Source organism: Rhipicephalus sanguineus, chromosome 1 (assembly GCF_013339695.2).
Source record: "Rhipicephalus sanguineus isolate Rsan-2018 chromosome 1, BIME_Rsan_1.4, whole genome shotgun sequence".
NCBI lineage: Eukaryota > Metazoa > Arthropoda > Arachnida > Ixodida > Ixodidae > Rhipicephalus > Rhipicephalus sanguineus.
Genome location: NC_051176.1, coordinates 152120619 through 152138921, shown reverse-complemented (window position 1 = coordinate 152138921; position 18303 = coordinate 152120619). Strand labels below are relative to the sequence as shown.

The window sequence follows — 18303 nt, the reverse complement described above, 5'->3', positions numbered from 1 at the left end:
CTGCTTACGACGTGGAGTTAGCACAATGTTCGGTACGTTCGTAATTATATACCTGTTTTATTTGGCTTGCTGTGTGTACTACGCACTCTCTGTGTTTGTTACTGGATGCATGGGTAAGGCCACTTCTGTTAAGCGGCCCTGGCGCTGTGACTGCTATTAGTTGGGACACCTTAATTTACTAGCAACCATTCGAGTTATCATGCGGTACGCAACACTTCAAAAATAAGTGGTCTATTTTGGGCTTCTTTCTTTTCCACAACAAAAATTGACATCTATCTCGTGTGTCCTTCCTTGCATTATCGCCGTCCTCATTGCCGGTACTCCGAGTTCACGAACAGCGTGCGTACTATCAACATGACATAGCATTATTAATAGGGAAATGACGAGTGCCCAGCTTTCAGAAAAACTTTTTTTTGTGTGCAATCTGCGGGGGAAGAGCCAATTGCTGTCAAGGCATTTTATCTTGGTCACTATTGAAAGTGCACAGTGTTTGCGGGCCGTACCTGCACACTCAATAACAAATAGTTCACTGTATCTGCCAAAAAAAACCAATGGATGTGCAACAACGGCTAATGCTTTTTTTTTTTTTTCGTAGTTGTCTTGGTCGTGCCCACTCAAGCATGAGCTTCACATCCATACCTGTCATCTTTTTTCGTGCCATCTGTTTGGGAATCGGTAGACTTTCACTGGTGGAGCCAACCCCTTCGTGTTTGCATGGCCATTGTGACAGTTGCCGACGCAGCAACAGTTCCCCCCCTTTCTGTCGGGGTGACATCGTGGAACGAGGGCCGTTTCATGCGCAGTGCGCGCTTCGCAAATACGTGAGAGCCAAAGGGAGTGGAAGGGTCATAACACGCTACTAGTGTATGCTTTTTCCGGCAGGGGAATGGCAAGCGCTGGCGTTGGCAGGCAAACTTGAGTGGTTCTCCCCTATACTCAACTTCAGACAGCATGCAATGCTGTGAAGGTTAGCAACACATCTTGCAGTAGCTGCATATAATAATATCTGGGGTTTAACGTCCCAAAACCACCATATGATTATGAGAGACGCCGTAGTGGAGGGCTCCGGAAATTTCGACCACCTGTGGTTCTTTAACGTGCACCTAAATCTAAGTACACGGGCCTCAAACATTTTTGCCTCCATCGAAAATGCAGCCGCCGCGGCCGAGATTCGATCCCGCGACCTTCGGGTCAGCAGTCGAGCGCCATAACCTCTAGACCACCGTGGCGGGGCGTGCAGTAGCTGCACTAGTAACAAGAAATAGTTCAGCACTTTTTAGCTGCAATCATGTAAAACTGCTTCCTTAGGCTGAGCAATAAGCAAAGATGTTAAAAAAAAACTGCACTGTGCAGTTATCGTTTCTTTAACATTTTACGCTTCCTTGTGTTCCTTTTCAGGAGCGCAGGACTGTGCTAGGCTCGCATAGGCGTATGCAATAATGAAAGCTAACAAAACAGGCAGTGTTATAGGCTGTTTTTAACTGAACTTGCAGTGCCACCTGCAGGCGGCGGAAGAGTTAAAGGGATGGTGCCATCAAATTTGTGGTTTGCGCGTTCTTTGTTGCAAACGTTTCTTATTGCTCTAGGAAGCACGATACACGCTCCAAGATTCATGTATTCTCACTAAATAGTTTGCTTTCACCTTATTTATATGAAGGACTTTTGGTTTCGGTTTCTAGGCACCAAGTTGGACAGTGACGTCATTGTGTAGGAGGCTTGAACACGTGGGCCCATAAAGCTTTGACGCACGCAGTACTGCATCGACTGCTCTCGTACACACGTGCAAGCAACCAGATGTCTTCAAAATTCGCTAAAATTCTCTAATAGAGAATATTAGTGTACGGAATTTCGGTATACATAGAGATCTTTGCGGAGTACTGGGTTACCGGACGATGATATAGACATCTTGTGACGCTTTGTGCAACCACATTTATAGGTGCATTTCTTTGTTTTCACTGAATGACCATGGAGAAAAAAATGTTTTAAAAGGCAACGCATTCTGAACTATGCCGCAGCCGAGAATTTACACCAGCAGAGAAGTAGAATACATTAGGTTTCTGCAACAACAATTCTGTGCTTGCCTAGTTCATTTTACCGCCACCAGGTGGCCATACCTATCCGGCTTCTCACATTTACAGCAATGGCAACCCGGTATGCTAAAGCAAAGAAGTGTGCAAACAAACTAAACTTCTCTAATGTTGTCTTCGCAGGTTCGCGCGACGATGCGAACATGATCTGACGTCACTAAACCTTTCATTACACTTCCTACACAGTGACGTCAGTGCCAGTCACGCGAGTAATGGGTCTATCGCGAGAATGGGCATTTAGGCACACTTTGGAAGCGAATCAAAATATATTCTAGACATTTGCTGTGTCGAACACTTTGTGCTGAGTGTCTTTGCATACAAAGGAAGCCTACAGAAGTTTTTTCATAGCCTCAAATTTTGGTGTCACCACACCCCTAAGATGGTCGCTGGTTGCCCGTAGGCGCGCTGTCACGATAAAGTAGCATGGCACCTCACTAAAATGACGTGAAAGCGTCGTGAAAGTCCAGCACCTTTTTGTACTGCGTGCATGGCTGTCACAACAGCTGCAGGGACACCGTTGAAAAACAACTGCCTGTAAAATTCTGCCAGTTCCCATAGAAATCGCATGAAAATTAAAGAAGACAACCTTCGACCACAGCTATGCAGCACATAAACGCCTTGAACTTCGCCCGTAAGTGTCCTCACTTTCTTTTGCTTTTTCTCACTTTTTATCATTAATTTTATATGCATACACAAACATGCAAGGCCAAAAAGATATAGGGAGGGAGTGGGCTGACAATGGCCGTCGAAAGGGGCACAATGCTTGCCTGCACCTTTTGCTCTGACACGTGATTTCTTCTTGCCAGCTCAAACAGCGAGCAGTGGCAGCCGGTGCAGAATCAGATGTGCATCTCCAACATCTACTTAGTACAGGACAGAGAGCATTCGATAGCTCAGCACTCGTAGAGCCCTGAAAAATAAGCTCACTTCCACTCGTACATCATAGTCTATGGTTTTCCTTTGCACTACGTGTTACTCAACAATGTCAGTAAGTCCTGTTGTGCAAGCAATTCTTCTTTTGCACCGCACACCTAAGTGACATACAACTCTGTGCCAAGCGACAAGCAACTCTTTATTTGAAACACCTGTCAAGATCTTCAATCTTACGAAATCCGCAGAACACGCGATGGTTGCTTCTCGCCATCAGTTCCCGCGCGAGCTGGCGATGCGCTTTTCTAGCAGACAACACGTGAAGAACTGTTGAGTGCTTACATTTGCACAATCCAAAAGTGTATGTGTGTATGCAGTATGGCCCGTACGGCTCCCTGTGTGGTTTCAAATGGACGGAATGACACTAACTGTTACACGCTTTTGGCACACGCAGCTGGGATTTTTTTGTTTCCCCCCACTCACTATGGCAGGGCAGGCTCATGGCTTGGTTTTGAGCGATAAGTGGAACAAAGAGGTCTCTGCCTTTCACGGTTGCCTCAAGGCAAAAAGGGGATGATAGGCTGGTTGAATGCTGACGGCTGCTGGCAGACTGGCTTTCCATGAAAAAGTGACATAAGTAAATGTCAGTCAGCACAGTGCACACACAAAAGGGCCAACAAAGGTTGCCGTTTTTGGAGAGCAGTGACGACACCCTAAAACATGCAGATGCGCACGTGAGCAACCATCCTAAGAGTGCGCTCAGCTAGCCACAGAGAGGGCGCTGCGTGTTTAGGTGAAGCTGTGCCACTATGCAAGCTCCCTCTATAAGAATAACTTTTCTCTCCGATTATCTTGCAGTTTTCACAGCACTGCACGCTATATATGAAAAACACTATAGGTACTTTGGGAACATGCTGCTGAAACTGAAAAAGGAGAACGCGAAGCACTAGTTTATTACCTTGATGGTGTACTTGCACTCCGCTAGAGTATTCCACAGTTTGATCGTTTTATCTCGTGATCCTGACACGATCTGCCGATTGTCTGCCGAAAACGCAGTACTCAGAACATCCTTGTCATGACCTTCGAATCGACGGGTGGCAGTTCCCCTGCAAGTACACACCAGCTTGTAAGATGGAAAAACAAATTTAACGCAATACGAAAACATGCTCCAACTAACTTACTCGCACAGATCCCAAAGCCGCAGTGTTTTATCCCACGAGCTGGATAGAGCATACTGGCCGTCACAGGACATCACAACGTCAGTGACGAAATGCCCATGCCCTTTCAAGCGCTTTCTGGGGACACCGTAATTGATGTCGTCACGGGTAAGCTTCCATAAGATCAATGTTTTATCTGCAAAAAATGAAAAATCAAACGCACCGCTGCCCAAACAAGCTTTGAACACCCTCAACAATTACGCTAATTCTAAACACTCGTACAAGAATAACACACTGAGTGTTGTGAGGTTACCAGCATAAGTAAACGAGCCAGACCTCGGGACGATGAAAGGATCGTATCGGGAAACTTCGGGTTACACGCGATTTGTGTTACCCAGCCGTTATGACCCCGAAGAGTGCCTCTCAAATGTAGTTGCTCAGTCATGACTTCTCACGAATTCAACGGTCTCAATGCGGTAAGTCGAGAAATTTGCACACTGCGTTATGCGTTACTTAAGGAGCGCGTGACCACATGCGCGACGGCGCCACGGCGCGACGATTCACACACAGGAAAGAATTGCGCACACTCGTAGAGGGCGCAAAGCGTCAGTTTGACATGAATGACCTAAATTCATCAGACAAATACAATCAACATTATTCTTAGTTTTTTTGTTGTGAGCGGTGGTGTAGGCGCCTAAAGCATAAAGTTCACTCTACAGTCCGGTGAAAGTGTGCATGTTTCTCTAATCTTTAGGATGTTTATAATGTCTAGGACGTTTTTCTAATAAAATGACAAAATTACGATAGAGAATAAGAGATGTTTGAACCTCCAAACGCGGTAGATGAGTCGTAAGGATGCTATCGTTGCGTGCTTTGTGCAGATCATGCGCAGATGGCGCGATACGTGCGTATTGCGTATGCTTAGCTGAGGAGTTATGGGTGATCAAATGGGTTCTAGAATTTATTTTTGCGCATTTTCAACATTTTCAAGCTCTGGCAATCGACCAATTATGCTGTGAAAAGCGTTTAAGCGAATGTAGGCGCGTATAAGTGGACGTCAATAAAGCCCAGGTAGAAGTGGCTGCCAAACACCTCTGCAGCATGGGCGTCGGCAATAGGGCACCCACCCTCCCACCCCCCTCCTACCACGATTCAAATTTTTTTTGCACATCTTGTACACCGTATGGCAGTGGGGTACAAAACATTTTCACCCATTATGTACTACTTAGCGCTACGCATTGTCACAAAAGTGCGCCTTCGAGAGCCAGAAACTAAAGCGAGCGCGTGGTCACGCTCCTTCCACAGCAAAAGGATACCCATTAAGGGTTCACTCAGACTCACTTGGACTCAAACTCACCAACATATTACTCAACCATGCTCACTCACACTCAGACTCACGGCCTCACCTGAGTGAGCCAGAGTCAGTCGACTCACGAGTCCGTTAGCATAAAATTAACTTTTTCGATCTTCGTGTCGATGCTCTGTAACGCCAATACGTCACGTAATCGGTGCTCTACGATACGCCTTCGCACGAAACGCGAAACCTCTATAAAACGTTTTATAGAGGTTTTGTTTCATGAGTTTATATCTTGTACCTTCAAATACGAGTTATCAGTGGTTTCAATCCTGTAAGGACATTTTGTATGAAATACGCGACTTGCACGAGATATCTTGATCAAGAACTTTTCCCCTGAAAGAGTTTGCGGGGAAGGTCATACGGCGCCTAGCACCCCCCACGCCTCGGATCTACAAATACGATTCAGCAAGGTCGACAACTGGGCTAATTGGTAAGGTTCCATTATGGTCAAAGCAGCGCAATAAATGACGGACGAAGGAGAACGCTTAGGCACTTTGAACCGGCAAGCGCTCCATCGTTGCGCCTCCTCCTTCGTCCGCGTTTTTTGCGCTGCTTTGACCAAAATGGAACAAATAATATGAGGTGGCGCACTGTTGAGATATCTGTGAAAAGACGAGTGCAAACTTAAGCCGATATAACACTGATAGTTATGTTCGAGATGAGTAGGTAGCATAGGCGTGCGCACAGGGGAGGCGGCCCCCCCCCCAGAGGGGGCGCAAAATCTGCCCCATACATTGACCCCCCCCCCTAGTCACATAAGAGGGGGGGGGGGGCGCAAAATCTGAAATCCGCCTCGTACATTGACTTAAAGGGGGGGGGGGCTGCGATGAACCATCGCCCCCCCCCCCCCTGATGGTGAACCCTGCGCACGCCTATGGTAGATAGGATCATCGGTCGGCAGTTAAAGGTGGAGCTCACTCAGACTCACTCACGAAATATATTTTGCGCTTAGGGCTCGCTCGAACTCAGACTCACTAATATTTACCTCAACCGGGCCAGCGCCTCCAAAAATAGAGGAGGCGCTGACCGGACTCACTGATCGGACTCATATACTCACCAAAATATTACTCACCCGGCGTCACTCAGACTCAGACTCACGGCCCAATATGAGTTTGAGTGAGTCGACTCTTGAGTGAGTTTGGCGACCTGTGATTATGACGAAACGAAAAATTGTGCAGTAAAAGGTTAATCACGGCTTGCCGAAAATTGTTGTTCGACGAGTCTTTTGTCCCTGGACGCGATCCACCAGAACCTAGCCATATACAGCTTTTCTGTAAAATTCGCCGGGGTTGGCCTGTAAAGGGATACTGGGTGTGTCCAGATAAGATCGAACACGAGACGCCAGCCGCGTATTATGATTTCCTGGCGCGGCAGCGCACGCGAGCGTCCCGGTCACCATTCCCGATTGTGATGAAATTTACTGTAGGTCTAGGCACTACACCCAGAACAATAGTTTCGCAGTTAGTCTTGCGAAAAAAAATTTTGTTCACCTGAAAAAAAATATACAAATTTTGGCCGCGAAAAACGCTTTTCCGCCAATTTCGCGATTTCTGAATTTTGAGCGCATGCACCTAGGGGAAAAACGGTACACTTCTTCGTCACAATATTTATTCCCCTTAAAGAAGAAGTGAAATACAATCTTATGAGTCTATTATTTCACTTGCTTGTCGAAGCACTTTTGGAGAAAAAAAATCACAAACTTGGCAAATTGCACAAAATACCTGTATTTCAGGAATTTATTGCTGCAAGCAAGAATTAAAGTGAGGATAATAAAAATCGGTACATATTAACTTTGATACTTTCGCTCTCTTTTAAAATAATTTGCGTGGTTTTATCGCGCTCCGTTTTACTTGATAATTGGGTTGAACCGTAAGCGATTTACCAAAAACGCCGAATTTTGAAAATGATTTTCTCAAAAAGGCCATTTTTAATTTTTTTTTTAAATCCCTCTGATTGAAGTCAAGGACGTCATCTACCATTGTGCAGAAAAAAACGTTGCATTATTTTGGTTGCTAACAAGTTATAGTGCGTCACATGCGACCATGCCAGCCTAGCGGCCGCGTCGTTCGTTATGGGCTGAAACTCGGATATAAGTTGCAAAAAATACTTGTACGTGACATAATCACAAATCAGCAGCTCCACACCAACAAATGCGCAGCACGGTGTCATGGTTCAGCAAGCGTTGTCTTGCGATCAGCCGCTTGACAAACCCGCAGCAGCGGCCGCTCGATGCCGCGAGCACTCACATTACATGAGTGCCGCTTCGACGGCGGATAAGCTCCGCTTGCGCGTGAAAACTACGCTAAGAGAACGAATGAGATAAGGAATGCATCACTGTGAAAGTTAAAGACCGTTAAGTGCCAACAAATGTCATAGTATGCAACGAAAACACTGCCGGCGATTTCCCAGTGAGCGCTTTCAGTAGTGCGCTAATGTGTTGCTTTCTCTCTTCTGATGGCCTAAAGATAATTAGGTTCATTCTATGAGCAACATATGACACAAAAGAAAGCCATTGACATCTAAAGAAAGCTGTCATACGTGCTTCCGATGGTCGAGCAACTCAAACTGCAGTTATTCATCTCGTGCCAGAACACTTGTGTCAGCCGGCTGTGAAAAGAAGTGTGCCCAAGTCCTTGCTTCATTGAAGAACTGCTTTTACAATACTGTATTGTTGTGGGTCCGCAGATAGAATATCCAACGCAAGTCGAGCGTTTATCACGATATTATGCGGCTTCGGGCATAACAGCAGGTGAAAAAATACATCCGTGCTGTATTGAAGGCGCTCACTGAGAAATCGCCGGCAGTGTTTTCGTTGCATACTATGACATTTGTTGGCACTTAACGGTCTTTAACTTTCACAGTGATGCATTCCTTATCTCATTCGTTCTCTTAGCGTAGTTTTCACGCGCAAGCGGAGCTTATCCGCCGTCGAAGCGGCACTCATGTAATGTGAGTGCTCGCGGCATCGAGCGGCCGCTGCTGCGGGTTTGTCAAGCGGCTGATCGCAAGACAAAGCTTGCTGAACCATGACACCGTGCTGCGCATTTGTTGGTGTGGAGCTGCTGATTTGTGATTATGTCACGTACAAGTATTTTTAGCAACTTATATCCGAGTTTCAGCCCATAACGAACGACGCGGCCGCTAGGCTGGAGCATGGTCGCATGTGACGCACTATAACTTGTTAGCAACCAAAATAATGCAACGTTTCTTTCTGCACAATGGTAGATGACGTCCTTGACTTCAATCAGAGGGATTTAAAAAAAAAAAATTAAAAATGGCCTTTTTGAGAAAATCATTTTCAAAATTCGGCGTTTTTGGTAAATCGCTTACGTTTCAGCCCAATTATCAAGTAAAACGGAGCGCGATAAAACCACGCAAATTATTTTAAAAGAGAGCGAAAGTATCAAAGTTAATATGTACCGATTTTTATTATCCTCACTTTAATTCTTGCTTGCAGCAATAAATTCCTGAAATACAGGTATTTTGTGCAATTTGCCAAGCTTGTGATTTTTTTCTCCAAAAGTGCTTCGACAAGCAAGTGAAATAATAGACTCATAAGATTGTATTTCACTTGTTCTTTAAGGGGGATAAATATTGTGACGAAGAAGTGCACCGTTTTTCCCCTAGGTGCATGCGCTCAAAATTCAGAAATCGCGAAATTGGCGGAAAAGCGTTTTTCGCAGCCAAAATTTGTATATTTTTTTTTCAGGTGAACAAAATTTTTTTTCGCAAGACTAACTGCGAAACCATTGTTCTGGGTGTAGTGCCTAGACCTACAGTAAATTTCATCACAATCGGGAATGGTGACCGGGACCTCGTGTTCGATCTTATCCGGACACACCCTACTGAACGAAACTTTTGACGCCGAGATTCTCAGCCTATTTGAGAGCTTCGGTGCTTAAATTAGCTGACACAACCTTGTGTTCAGGCAGAAACTAAAGGAAAATTAATTCATTGCGCTTTTCACAAACTGCCGCGTCTGGCGGACGTCCCGTGAACTAGAAGAGGCGACGTTGTTTAACTCGCCGGAAACGGGTGTGCAGACCATGCCAGCCATCGCCCAGGTACAGTGGCTGTCAACCAAAAGTGTCAACTCGCTCCGCTCCCACTACGGTCCCTAGGACAAGTACGAACGGCACCGTCTCAGCGCCTTTGTGAAAGGGGGAGAGTGTGTAATGGAGAGGAGAAAGGGCAGTGTCAGAACAGGAAAACGCGCACCCTGCTTTTGCCGCCGGTACGTTTGACGTCACGGCCATCGATACGCGGCTCCACGCGCCATCACAGTTCTCCAAAAAAATACAGCTAACTGTTAAAAAAATATGTCTAATAAAGGCTGTTTATCGGAACAATAACGTATTCAGATTGTAATTTCGATGATTTAGTAATATTTGATATTTTTGTTCAGTATCCCTTTCAGGTGTCCATATCTGAGTATGCATGGTGTAGCAGTACAACATTGAACTCCATTGCCATCTTGCATGTGCAAGGAATTGCTTTTTTTTCCCCTCCCGATGGCAAAACTTGCTTATGCACCATACACACAAGTCGACAGTACAGTAGGAACGTGTCACCACATGGGAAGATAATGCTTAATGTGCCATATCGTGTCAGTGTTGCAAACTGGTTTGTAAACCATTATAAGTTTTCAGCTCTCTCTACTGGAACTGAGCTGCAACAAAATAAGAGCACGTTGAGTCTGCACCAAGCCAGCATTTTTTTTTCTGTTTGACACTCTGAACATAACATCGGGACTCTCCGTCCCACTTATGGCAATAAGAAATAATGTGATCTTTTCAATATACACCTGTATACAGTTTATCTATTTAATGTTCCTTCAAGTGACAATGCAAGGGGAGTCCAGTACAAGAGCACATATTCAGGAAGGGTTCGTGACAAGTCACACTGTAAACAATAACGAAGGGCCTAGGATTTTGTACAATCATGTGCTGAAAAATGGGTTGAAGATGGAAGTCTTGGGTGAGGAGACAAGTTTCATGTTTCAGTTCTACTGTACTATACATGTAGCACAGTGGTATAATGTCATCTTGACATCTTCTGGAGATGCCTGTGTGGTCTTGTTTGGTGCTGGTTCACAGGCTGCTTCACTGCTGCAAGCTGTGATGAGGCAGGGGGTGCAGCGAGCAAGCACTGACCTAGGTCTCTCTCTTTGTCCCTCTCCATGGCTCGCAGCTTGGCTTCAATTGCATGAATTTGGCTGTTTACACTGCATGAAAATATGTACAACATTCAAATGTAAGCAAAGTAGGATCACATACCAAAACAACCTTCATGGCACAGGAGGCTCTTATCTAGAAAATGCCAGTCATATTGCAGCTGAATTGGGATTCTTTTACATGCACAGTTGACTGCGCATGTGTGCGCAATTGTGTATGTGTGTATAACAGCTTTCTGATACTTTACTAGAAACCGAACAACACTGCTGACAGTTTCCTGCCATATTGCAGGCACCATTGAGGTGCTACGCCACTGACAATGCTCATCACACTAGTATTACGTGATGAGATGCCCAGAAGCTGCCAGGGCTGTTTCATTCAACCTACAGCAGAAGATATGTTGTGCCAACATGAGGCATTAAGACAGAACACCGCCTAGTGAATTCAAGCGATACACTCAACAAAGCTGTCAGCATCAATATACTGCACTGGCTGAACCAGCCAACTTTTTGTAATAATGTAAATGTACATAAAAAATGACGATAAAGCAGTTAGCTGAGTGTTTTATAATAATACCGAGAATACATGGCAATGATACACAGTGACCTGAGTGAGTCGTGTTATCTATATATTATGGTTTGCCATGACGAAGTGTACTTCATTCTCGTAAAAACAAGCACTGATCTTTTTCTACTTGTCGTTGCACAGTGAATATCATACTTTAGTGGTGTGATAAATGCCCTCACTATACATGGCCACATTCATGTTCACGCATGAAAATTGGGCTACTACGACATCAATGAGCAGTTTCTATGTTACTCTGCACAGTGCAGTTGTGTGATCAGCGATCATCACAACTTTACTTGTACACACAACGTTCCTTTATATTTATGCAAACAAGATGAAATTATACCACCGTTGCCTGTTGCTCAATCTCCCATACTCGAGGCTTGTTTACGAAGCAAGAGAAGCTGTTTCATAAAATTTTAACACCAGAGCCGTTTTAGGCGACCGTAATCTGTCCAACGTGAACAAAAAACCTCGGGTAATCTGCCACAGGAATTTTGCAAGCCCCACTATCAAGTACAGCAGGTACGAGCGTTAAATGAAGATTCTGCTCAGTGAAGTGGAGAGGAGGCAGGACAAGAGATGAGAAGTGGAGAGGGGGAGGAGAAAAATAAAGAAAACGAAATCAAATTTCTGGGCGACGAGAAACTGCTGGACGTGTACAAAAAACTATCATCACCATGAGTTCAATAATTCGGCCGGCACGCGCTCTCTTTGCCCTTTTCATCTTCTGCTTTGATCCCAGAACAAGTGCAGAACACGTGAAAGAGTGAGAGAAAGAGAAAAATAGAGAGAAATAAAGGGAACAAAGGCAAAAAGGAAGAAAGACAGACAGAGAGAGAAAAAGAGATAGAAACAGACACAAGAGATAGAAAAAACAGAGCAAGACAGAAAGAGAAACAAAGAGAGAGAGAGAAAGAAAGTGGAAGCAATAAATATATATATATATAGAGAGAGAGAGAAAGAAAGGGAAGAAAGAGCAAAGGAATAGAAAGAAACAGATACAAGAAAGAGAAAAAAGGCCACTCAGCTCCGCTCTTCCTTCAGGCTTGGCACCACTAGTGCGAAGCTGGCATAATTTTTTTTCATAGCACAATTTCACAAAAAGAGATGCATGATTTTCGCAAATAGTATTGAACTGAAAAGAAAAGTTTTTTTTTTTTTAGTTTTCTTTCCGGCAGTCTCAGGAAAAATTGAAATGCTGGCGAAAGGAACTCTTATTCCACATTGCAGTACGTACTTGCGGAATGCTCACTTCTTACCTCCACGTGACTATTAACACATTGAAAAGTGATGCTGCAGGTTAGAGAGCAGGTGAATCATCTGACGATTACTTACAAGTTATTGAGATGATCAATGCACATGCACGAATGTGCGGTAACTACCATTTGAACAAAGACAATTTAAGCCCACAGTTCCACTAAGGCAAGGCACACTGTAGCTGTTTGCCAAAACAAGACAAAAACTTATGAGGTGGTGTGGATGTTTTCCCATCCCAGCCATTCAGCAACTTAAAAAATATTTTGTGCTTACGACTGCTTTTTCGCCCCTCACATGCAGTGCAGGCAGGTGCATCTCCTTTTGACCGGCCATTACACATAAAAAAGCATTTGGCACAGCTACTTGCCTTGTAAACCATAGTTTATGCCAATGACTGTCAGAAAGGTTATGCAGGCAAGCAGTATGGCATTGCGGTCTTTAAAGAGGCAAAAAATACAGCAGAGATATAGTATTCACAGGCTTTCGTATATACACTATTAACACAATTGTGTTGCTTTCCTGCAACCCTTGCATATATGTTTCTTCTGAAGTATCGAATATGTTTTCTTTTAGTTTTTATATTATTTTGGTCTTGTTTTGTGTATTTGTGTAAATAATTCATTTTGAGCGTCTAACAATGCTACTGTTTTTTCATGCAACCACCATGCCTCGCCACGGTGGTCTAGTGGTTATGGCGCTCGACTGCTGACCCGAAGGTCGTGGGATCGAATCCCAGCCGTGGCGGCTGCATTTTCGATGGAGGCAAAAAGCTCGAGGCCCGTGTACTTAGATTTAGGTGTACATTAAAGAATCCCAGATGGTCGAAATTTCCGGAGCCCTCCACTATGGCATCCCTCATAATCATTCGTGGTTATGGAACGTTAAACCCCAGATACTAAAATTAACACCACCATGCATGCCTTGTAACAGACAATCAGCCCAGCCAAGCTGTTTTTCCAACAGCTTTTAGCCAATGGTATCCCCCAAAACTCTTATTTCTGGAAATAAATTTATTGTATTGCATTGTATTGTATACACCATCTCTAGATCAGTGGCATGGCATACAGCATACTACTATTACCACAGTTTCTGGCAAATTATGCCACACTGGTCTACCGAAGGTGCTCTAAATTTAGTGTGCCCATGTTTTCTGGTAGTGTAGTAATTTGCTCCACAGCAGACAATGACAAGTATGTAGTATATGTTTGGAACGTTCTACCGCTTTTTCTTGCTTTTGCAATGCCAAAAGAAAACATATTTTTATTATCTGATCTCTCCAGTTTTTTTTCCTGGACCCTTGCATCTCTAAACTAATGAAAGCTATGTTTGCCTTCACATCACGTGGATTGCTACAGACAGCAGAGTTGTCTATTTGCACAAGAAGAAAAACTTTGGAGTCACTATGCACTGCTTAGCAGTTTCAATTATAAAGGTGACATTTTGCTTTGTGAAGCAGATTCTGGAGCACAAGAAAATGCTGCTTTGGAGCAGCCATAAATGTTTTTGGAGCAGATGGCAAAACAAATATCAATACTTATTATTAAACATATTGCACATACAATAATCACTGCAAATTGCAACAAATAATTAAGCAAATGTATGGTCATTGAACACTAAGTAAGATGAGCTATATATTTAAAATACCAGTACTTGAGGCAGAAATGAGGTCAAAGCTGATAAAGCGATGAATGTAATCAGTGACACATAACAGTCATCACAGCAGCTGTTGGTAATCGGTATGATATCGAACTAACCTCCCACACATTTCACCAATAAAGTTTGCTTGTCAGGTACAAATATATAGTTAAATCAGATATGTATCGACAATGCCAGTACTTGTGGCATTGTCAATATGCTAGCATGCAACTAGTATACAAGCTGCATACTAGCACACTAGGATGATAGTATACAGCTTTTGATTTTGTTTAGGCTTTCTGGATGATCACACCATCAAAGTTTATCGTTTTCAGTTTGCCAGTGCCGTTTCAGAGCAGCTACTAACAAAAATTACAGTTTGGAGCAGCATTTAGCAGTATTTCTCTTTTTGAGCAGTTTGGAGCAATTGGAGTAGCACTTCAATCACTGCAGTTTACCACACACATGCGTATCATGTATACTGGCGTAGCCAGAAGAATTATCCTCCTAATTTCTTCCAACAATCACAAGCAATAGTCACTTTTTCACAATAAGACACCACCTGATGTGGCCACTTGTAGCCATGTGCACATACAATGCACCTTTCGCTTGTCTGTTGTTTGGGAGACAATGTTTCATGCATGTCCATTATGGAAGAGCAGGAGGTGGGAGAGGGGTATGCCAGCGTGATAACAATGATGATTTTTAATGGCATCCTATTTCAAACAGGCTGGCGGCAAATAGTCACCAAGCCAGTGGGATCTAATCAAAGATAGAGAAAAGGCAAAGGAAAGGAAGACAGGTTAACTAGATTGCACCTGGTCTGCTACCCTATCATTATAATGTGCATGTGAAACTAGACAAAGTAGAGGAAGCACAAGTACTAAAGAGGACACTTGCATCTACTTGTGTTTTCTCTGCTTTGTTCAGTCCCATACACTGCTTATGCACACATTATGATGATAAATCACAAACTTTGCCAGCTGTCAACTTTGCTGAACTTGCTGCCCCACAGTGAAGCAGTTTTGTTAGACCTATCGCAGTGCAGCATTATGCCTATCACACAGTTTTCTTTTTGTTCTTTCTTAAAGGGTCAGTAAACAACCTCATGGTCTAAAATTTGTGATGGCGAGATAACTGCGCGCTTGTACGGTGTAAACATGCTGCTGCAAGAATTTTTGAATAAGTGCTGTAATAAGGAAGTTACAGGGTAAAGAACAAGCCGCTTCGGCTGGTTTTGGTTTCTCGATCGGGCTTCTCACCCTTCTCGGCAGCGAAGAGGTGTAGGTGTAACCGTTTGTAGTGACTATGGCCACTTGGGCAATGTAAAAAGACGTCAGCGATTACGTCATCGGCGTGCAGCCAATGACCAAGCAAGGCTTCCTCTACGTATCGCTCAGCGGCGCAGTGAGGAAGCGCGGTGCAAGGGGTGCAAGGCACTGCCGAGGTAAGCAAATGTGCCATAGCGCATGCGCCCTTTCCCCAAATGGTAAAGTCGCAAGATGCCGCTTGATCTCGGAGGCTTTCGTTCTGGCGAAATCGCTTGTCGCAGTAGTTTCGGCTTTACCAAAACGGCAGAGGGCAGCACAGGAACACGAAAATGTGGACTGTGCGGCTTGAACTGTGTCACCGCAGAGCCAAGGCGCTGTTTTGTAGTGAAAAGGACCCATCGATGAAGTCAGTGCTACGTAATGTTGCCCATGAGCAAGATTACATCACTGCGCGGGCAAAAAGGACTGGTCAGGTGCAGGAGAGGGGCACAGGAATTGTCTTTCAAAATGGAGTGTCTGCGCAGCGCTGTGATATTCGCAAGATATGACCGCCATGGCCTTCTGTACGAATTAGCCAGCTTCTTTGGGAGGTGTTAAAAAAAACAAAAAAAAAAAACGGAGCCCGTTTACTGGCCTTTTAAGGGGGGACATGGCACTTGAAAAAAAGTTTTTTATTTCTTGATCATTTTTGATGAAACTTCCTGTGTTTATGTATATTTGTGTGCTAATTTCAAGTATCCAATTATTTTTATAGTATGATGTGTAGTTTTTAAAATACAAAATATTTCATGTGCCTCTTGGGGAACAAGTTTTTTTCTAAACTGAGTTAGTTACAAAGTAAATCAGCATATCACGATAATCTGCAATTGGAACTGTGTGCAGTGCAACAAAAATGGATGTTCTAAACCCATTAGAACAAAAGTTATGGTATGTTGAACATTCACAAGTGAAATTCTAGCTTGAAATTGACTCGCTCGCGAAAGTTCAACATACGATAACTTTTGTTCAAATGGGTTTAGAACATCCATTTTGGTTGCACTGCACACAGTTCTGATCGCAGATTATCTTGATATGCTGATTTGCTTTGTAACTAACTCAGTTTAGAAAAAAACTTGCTCCCCAAGTGGCGCATAAAATATTTTGTATTTTAAAAACTACACATCATACTATAAAAATAATTGCATACTTGAAATTAGCACGCAAATATACATAAAGTCGCCAAGTTTCATCAAAATTGAGCCAGAAATAAAGAAAAATTTTTAAGAGCAGTGTCCCCCCTTAAAACCTATATTTCCATATTTTAAAGCTACTGAACTGATTGTTTTGACCAGTACTAAAAAAGTTTCTTGCCTAGTTCGATTGCTCACCAGTTACTGCTTCCACTTACATCGAGTCCTCACGCTTCTGAAACAGCCGCCCTTACCAAACAGCGGCTGTTCTCTGACTCACCTTTACATTTATCTTTATCTGTGATCCAACACCAACTCTCAATTTTTTTTTTTAGTTGCACTTCACAGCTCGCCTACAGAAACTTTTTGTTGCGAGAGGTGAGGGCCCTTATCACATGTTGAGGCCATCCTCCAGTCTCAATGATCAGCTTGGTTTCCTACTGCGATTTGCATTGACATGCTAAAGAACTACCTTGTGCTGTATGACAAGTTACGCAGTGAAATGCCAACTATCTTGTCTTATTCTTTCAAGTTCACCATCATGCACAAGTGGCTAGCAGCCGAGAGCATGTGAACAGCTCATAATTATTAAAAGTGTCGAGGGATGGAAGGAATGTTAACGAAAAGCATGAAGTGCATCGCCTCCACAGCAGCACAGGCAAGACAGGTGGTCTTAACAGCCCTGCATGCGTGCCGTCCCAGTGCGTTGAAAATTCCTTGGTTGCATCTCAGTGCGAATGTGCCCTAAGCACATTTTAAACATGGAACTTTCATGAGGCTATACCAAGTGATATTTTTCTTGGGAAGAGCTATAGTGCCAAGCAAAAGAAAACAGACAAAGTGACAAACAAAGACGAATAGTCGTCTTTGTCCGCCGCTCTGTCTGTCATCTTTTGCTTAGCACTACAGCTCTTGCCAAGAGTCATGGCATACTAAATCACACAGGGTGCCGTGACTACTGGCAAATTGCCACAGATAGGATGAGCCTCACATTCATATTGACAGTCACCAGCAGTACTGCATACGCCAAGAGAGATTATGAAAAATTATTTACCCAAGAATTAGAACTGCTGGGATGATAACACTATTTACGGTGTGTCATGTGTGACCCAACTGCACAATCTTTTCAGCTTCAATTATTTTGTGTGTTAAGCCATCACTGTGCTTGTTCACTACAGTACATTTTCTAAACACGGGTGAACACTTGCACGACCTACAGGGAATAGCTAACCAACCATCAAGTGCGCGTTCAACATTATTATGCTCTCTTATCCTATCGTTAGCACAACAACCTGTCTGACCAACGTAAAACTTGCCGCACTTGAAAGGAATCTTGTACACAACACAGGGGTGAGACGCTGAAATTGAATTGGGAGCAGTTTTTGGAGCAGCAAAATTTCTATTTTGGAGCAGTTAACGGCATTTAATGTCATCTTAGGAGCTTGAAAGAACATATTTGTAGCAACTTGGGGAGACAAGTACATATTTTAATTGGCTTAGAATACACATGACACTGAAACAGCCTTTGGAGAAAGTTTTTTCAATAGATTATCACTATGTATGAACTACACTACCTTTTTACATATCACACGACCTATCTAGCCTGAGTAACAAACAAAATATGAAAATAATAATAATAATAAAAATAATAAAAATAAAAAAGTTCCGCAAACTAGGTTCACTTCATAAACATTTGAAAGAAAAAAAACTAAAAAGCATCACACTTCTCTAAAAAAAATTGTGATGCACAAGAATT

General features: G+C 43.4%; 2 protein-coding genes across 3 annotated transcripts in view; both read right to left on the bottom strand.

The window, feature by feature from the left end:
• Window positions 1-4659, bottom strand: part of LOC119400360 (receptor of activated protein C kinase 1) — a 49183-nt gene extending 44524 nt beyond the window's left edge. The window contains exons 1-3 of the mRNA XM_037667378.2: window positions 4451-4659; window positions 4139-4310; window positions 3916-4063 (exon numbers count right to left, since the gene is read on the bottom strand). Of these exons, the coding sequence (XP_037523306.1) occupies window positions 3916-4063; window positions 4139-4310; window positions 4451-4559 (429 nt within the window). The 5' untranslated portion in view covers window positions 4560-4659. The remainder of the gene's footprint in view (window positions 1-3915; window positions 4064-4138; window positions 4311-4450) is intronic.
• Window positions 4660-10446: 5787 nt separating this feature from the next.
• LOC119400376 (probable RNA-binding protein 18) overlaps window positions 10447-18303 on the bottom strand; it is a 41077-nt gene continuing 33220 nt past the window's right edge. For both annotated transcript variants that reach the window (XM_037667398.2, XM_049417237.1), the window contains one exon: window positions 10447-10695. In XM_037667398.2, the coding sequence (XP_037523326.1) occupies window positions 10512-10695 (184 nt within the window). In that variant the 3' untranslated portion in view covers window positions 10447-10511. The remainder of the gene's footprint in view (window positions 10696-18303) is intronic.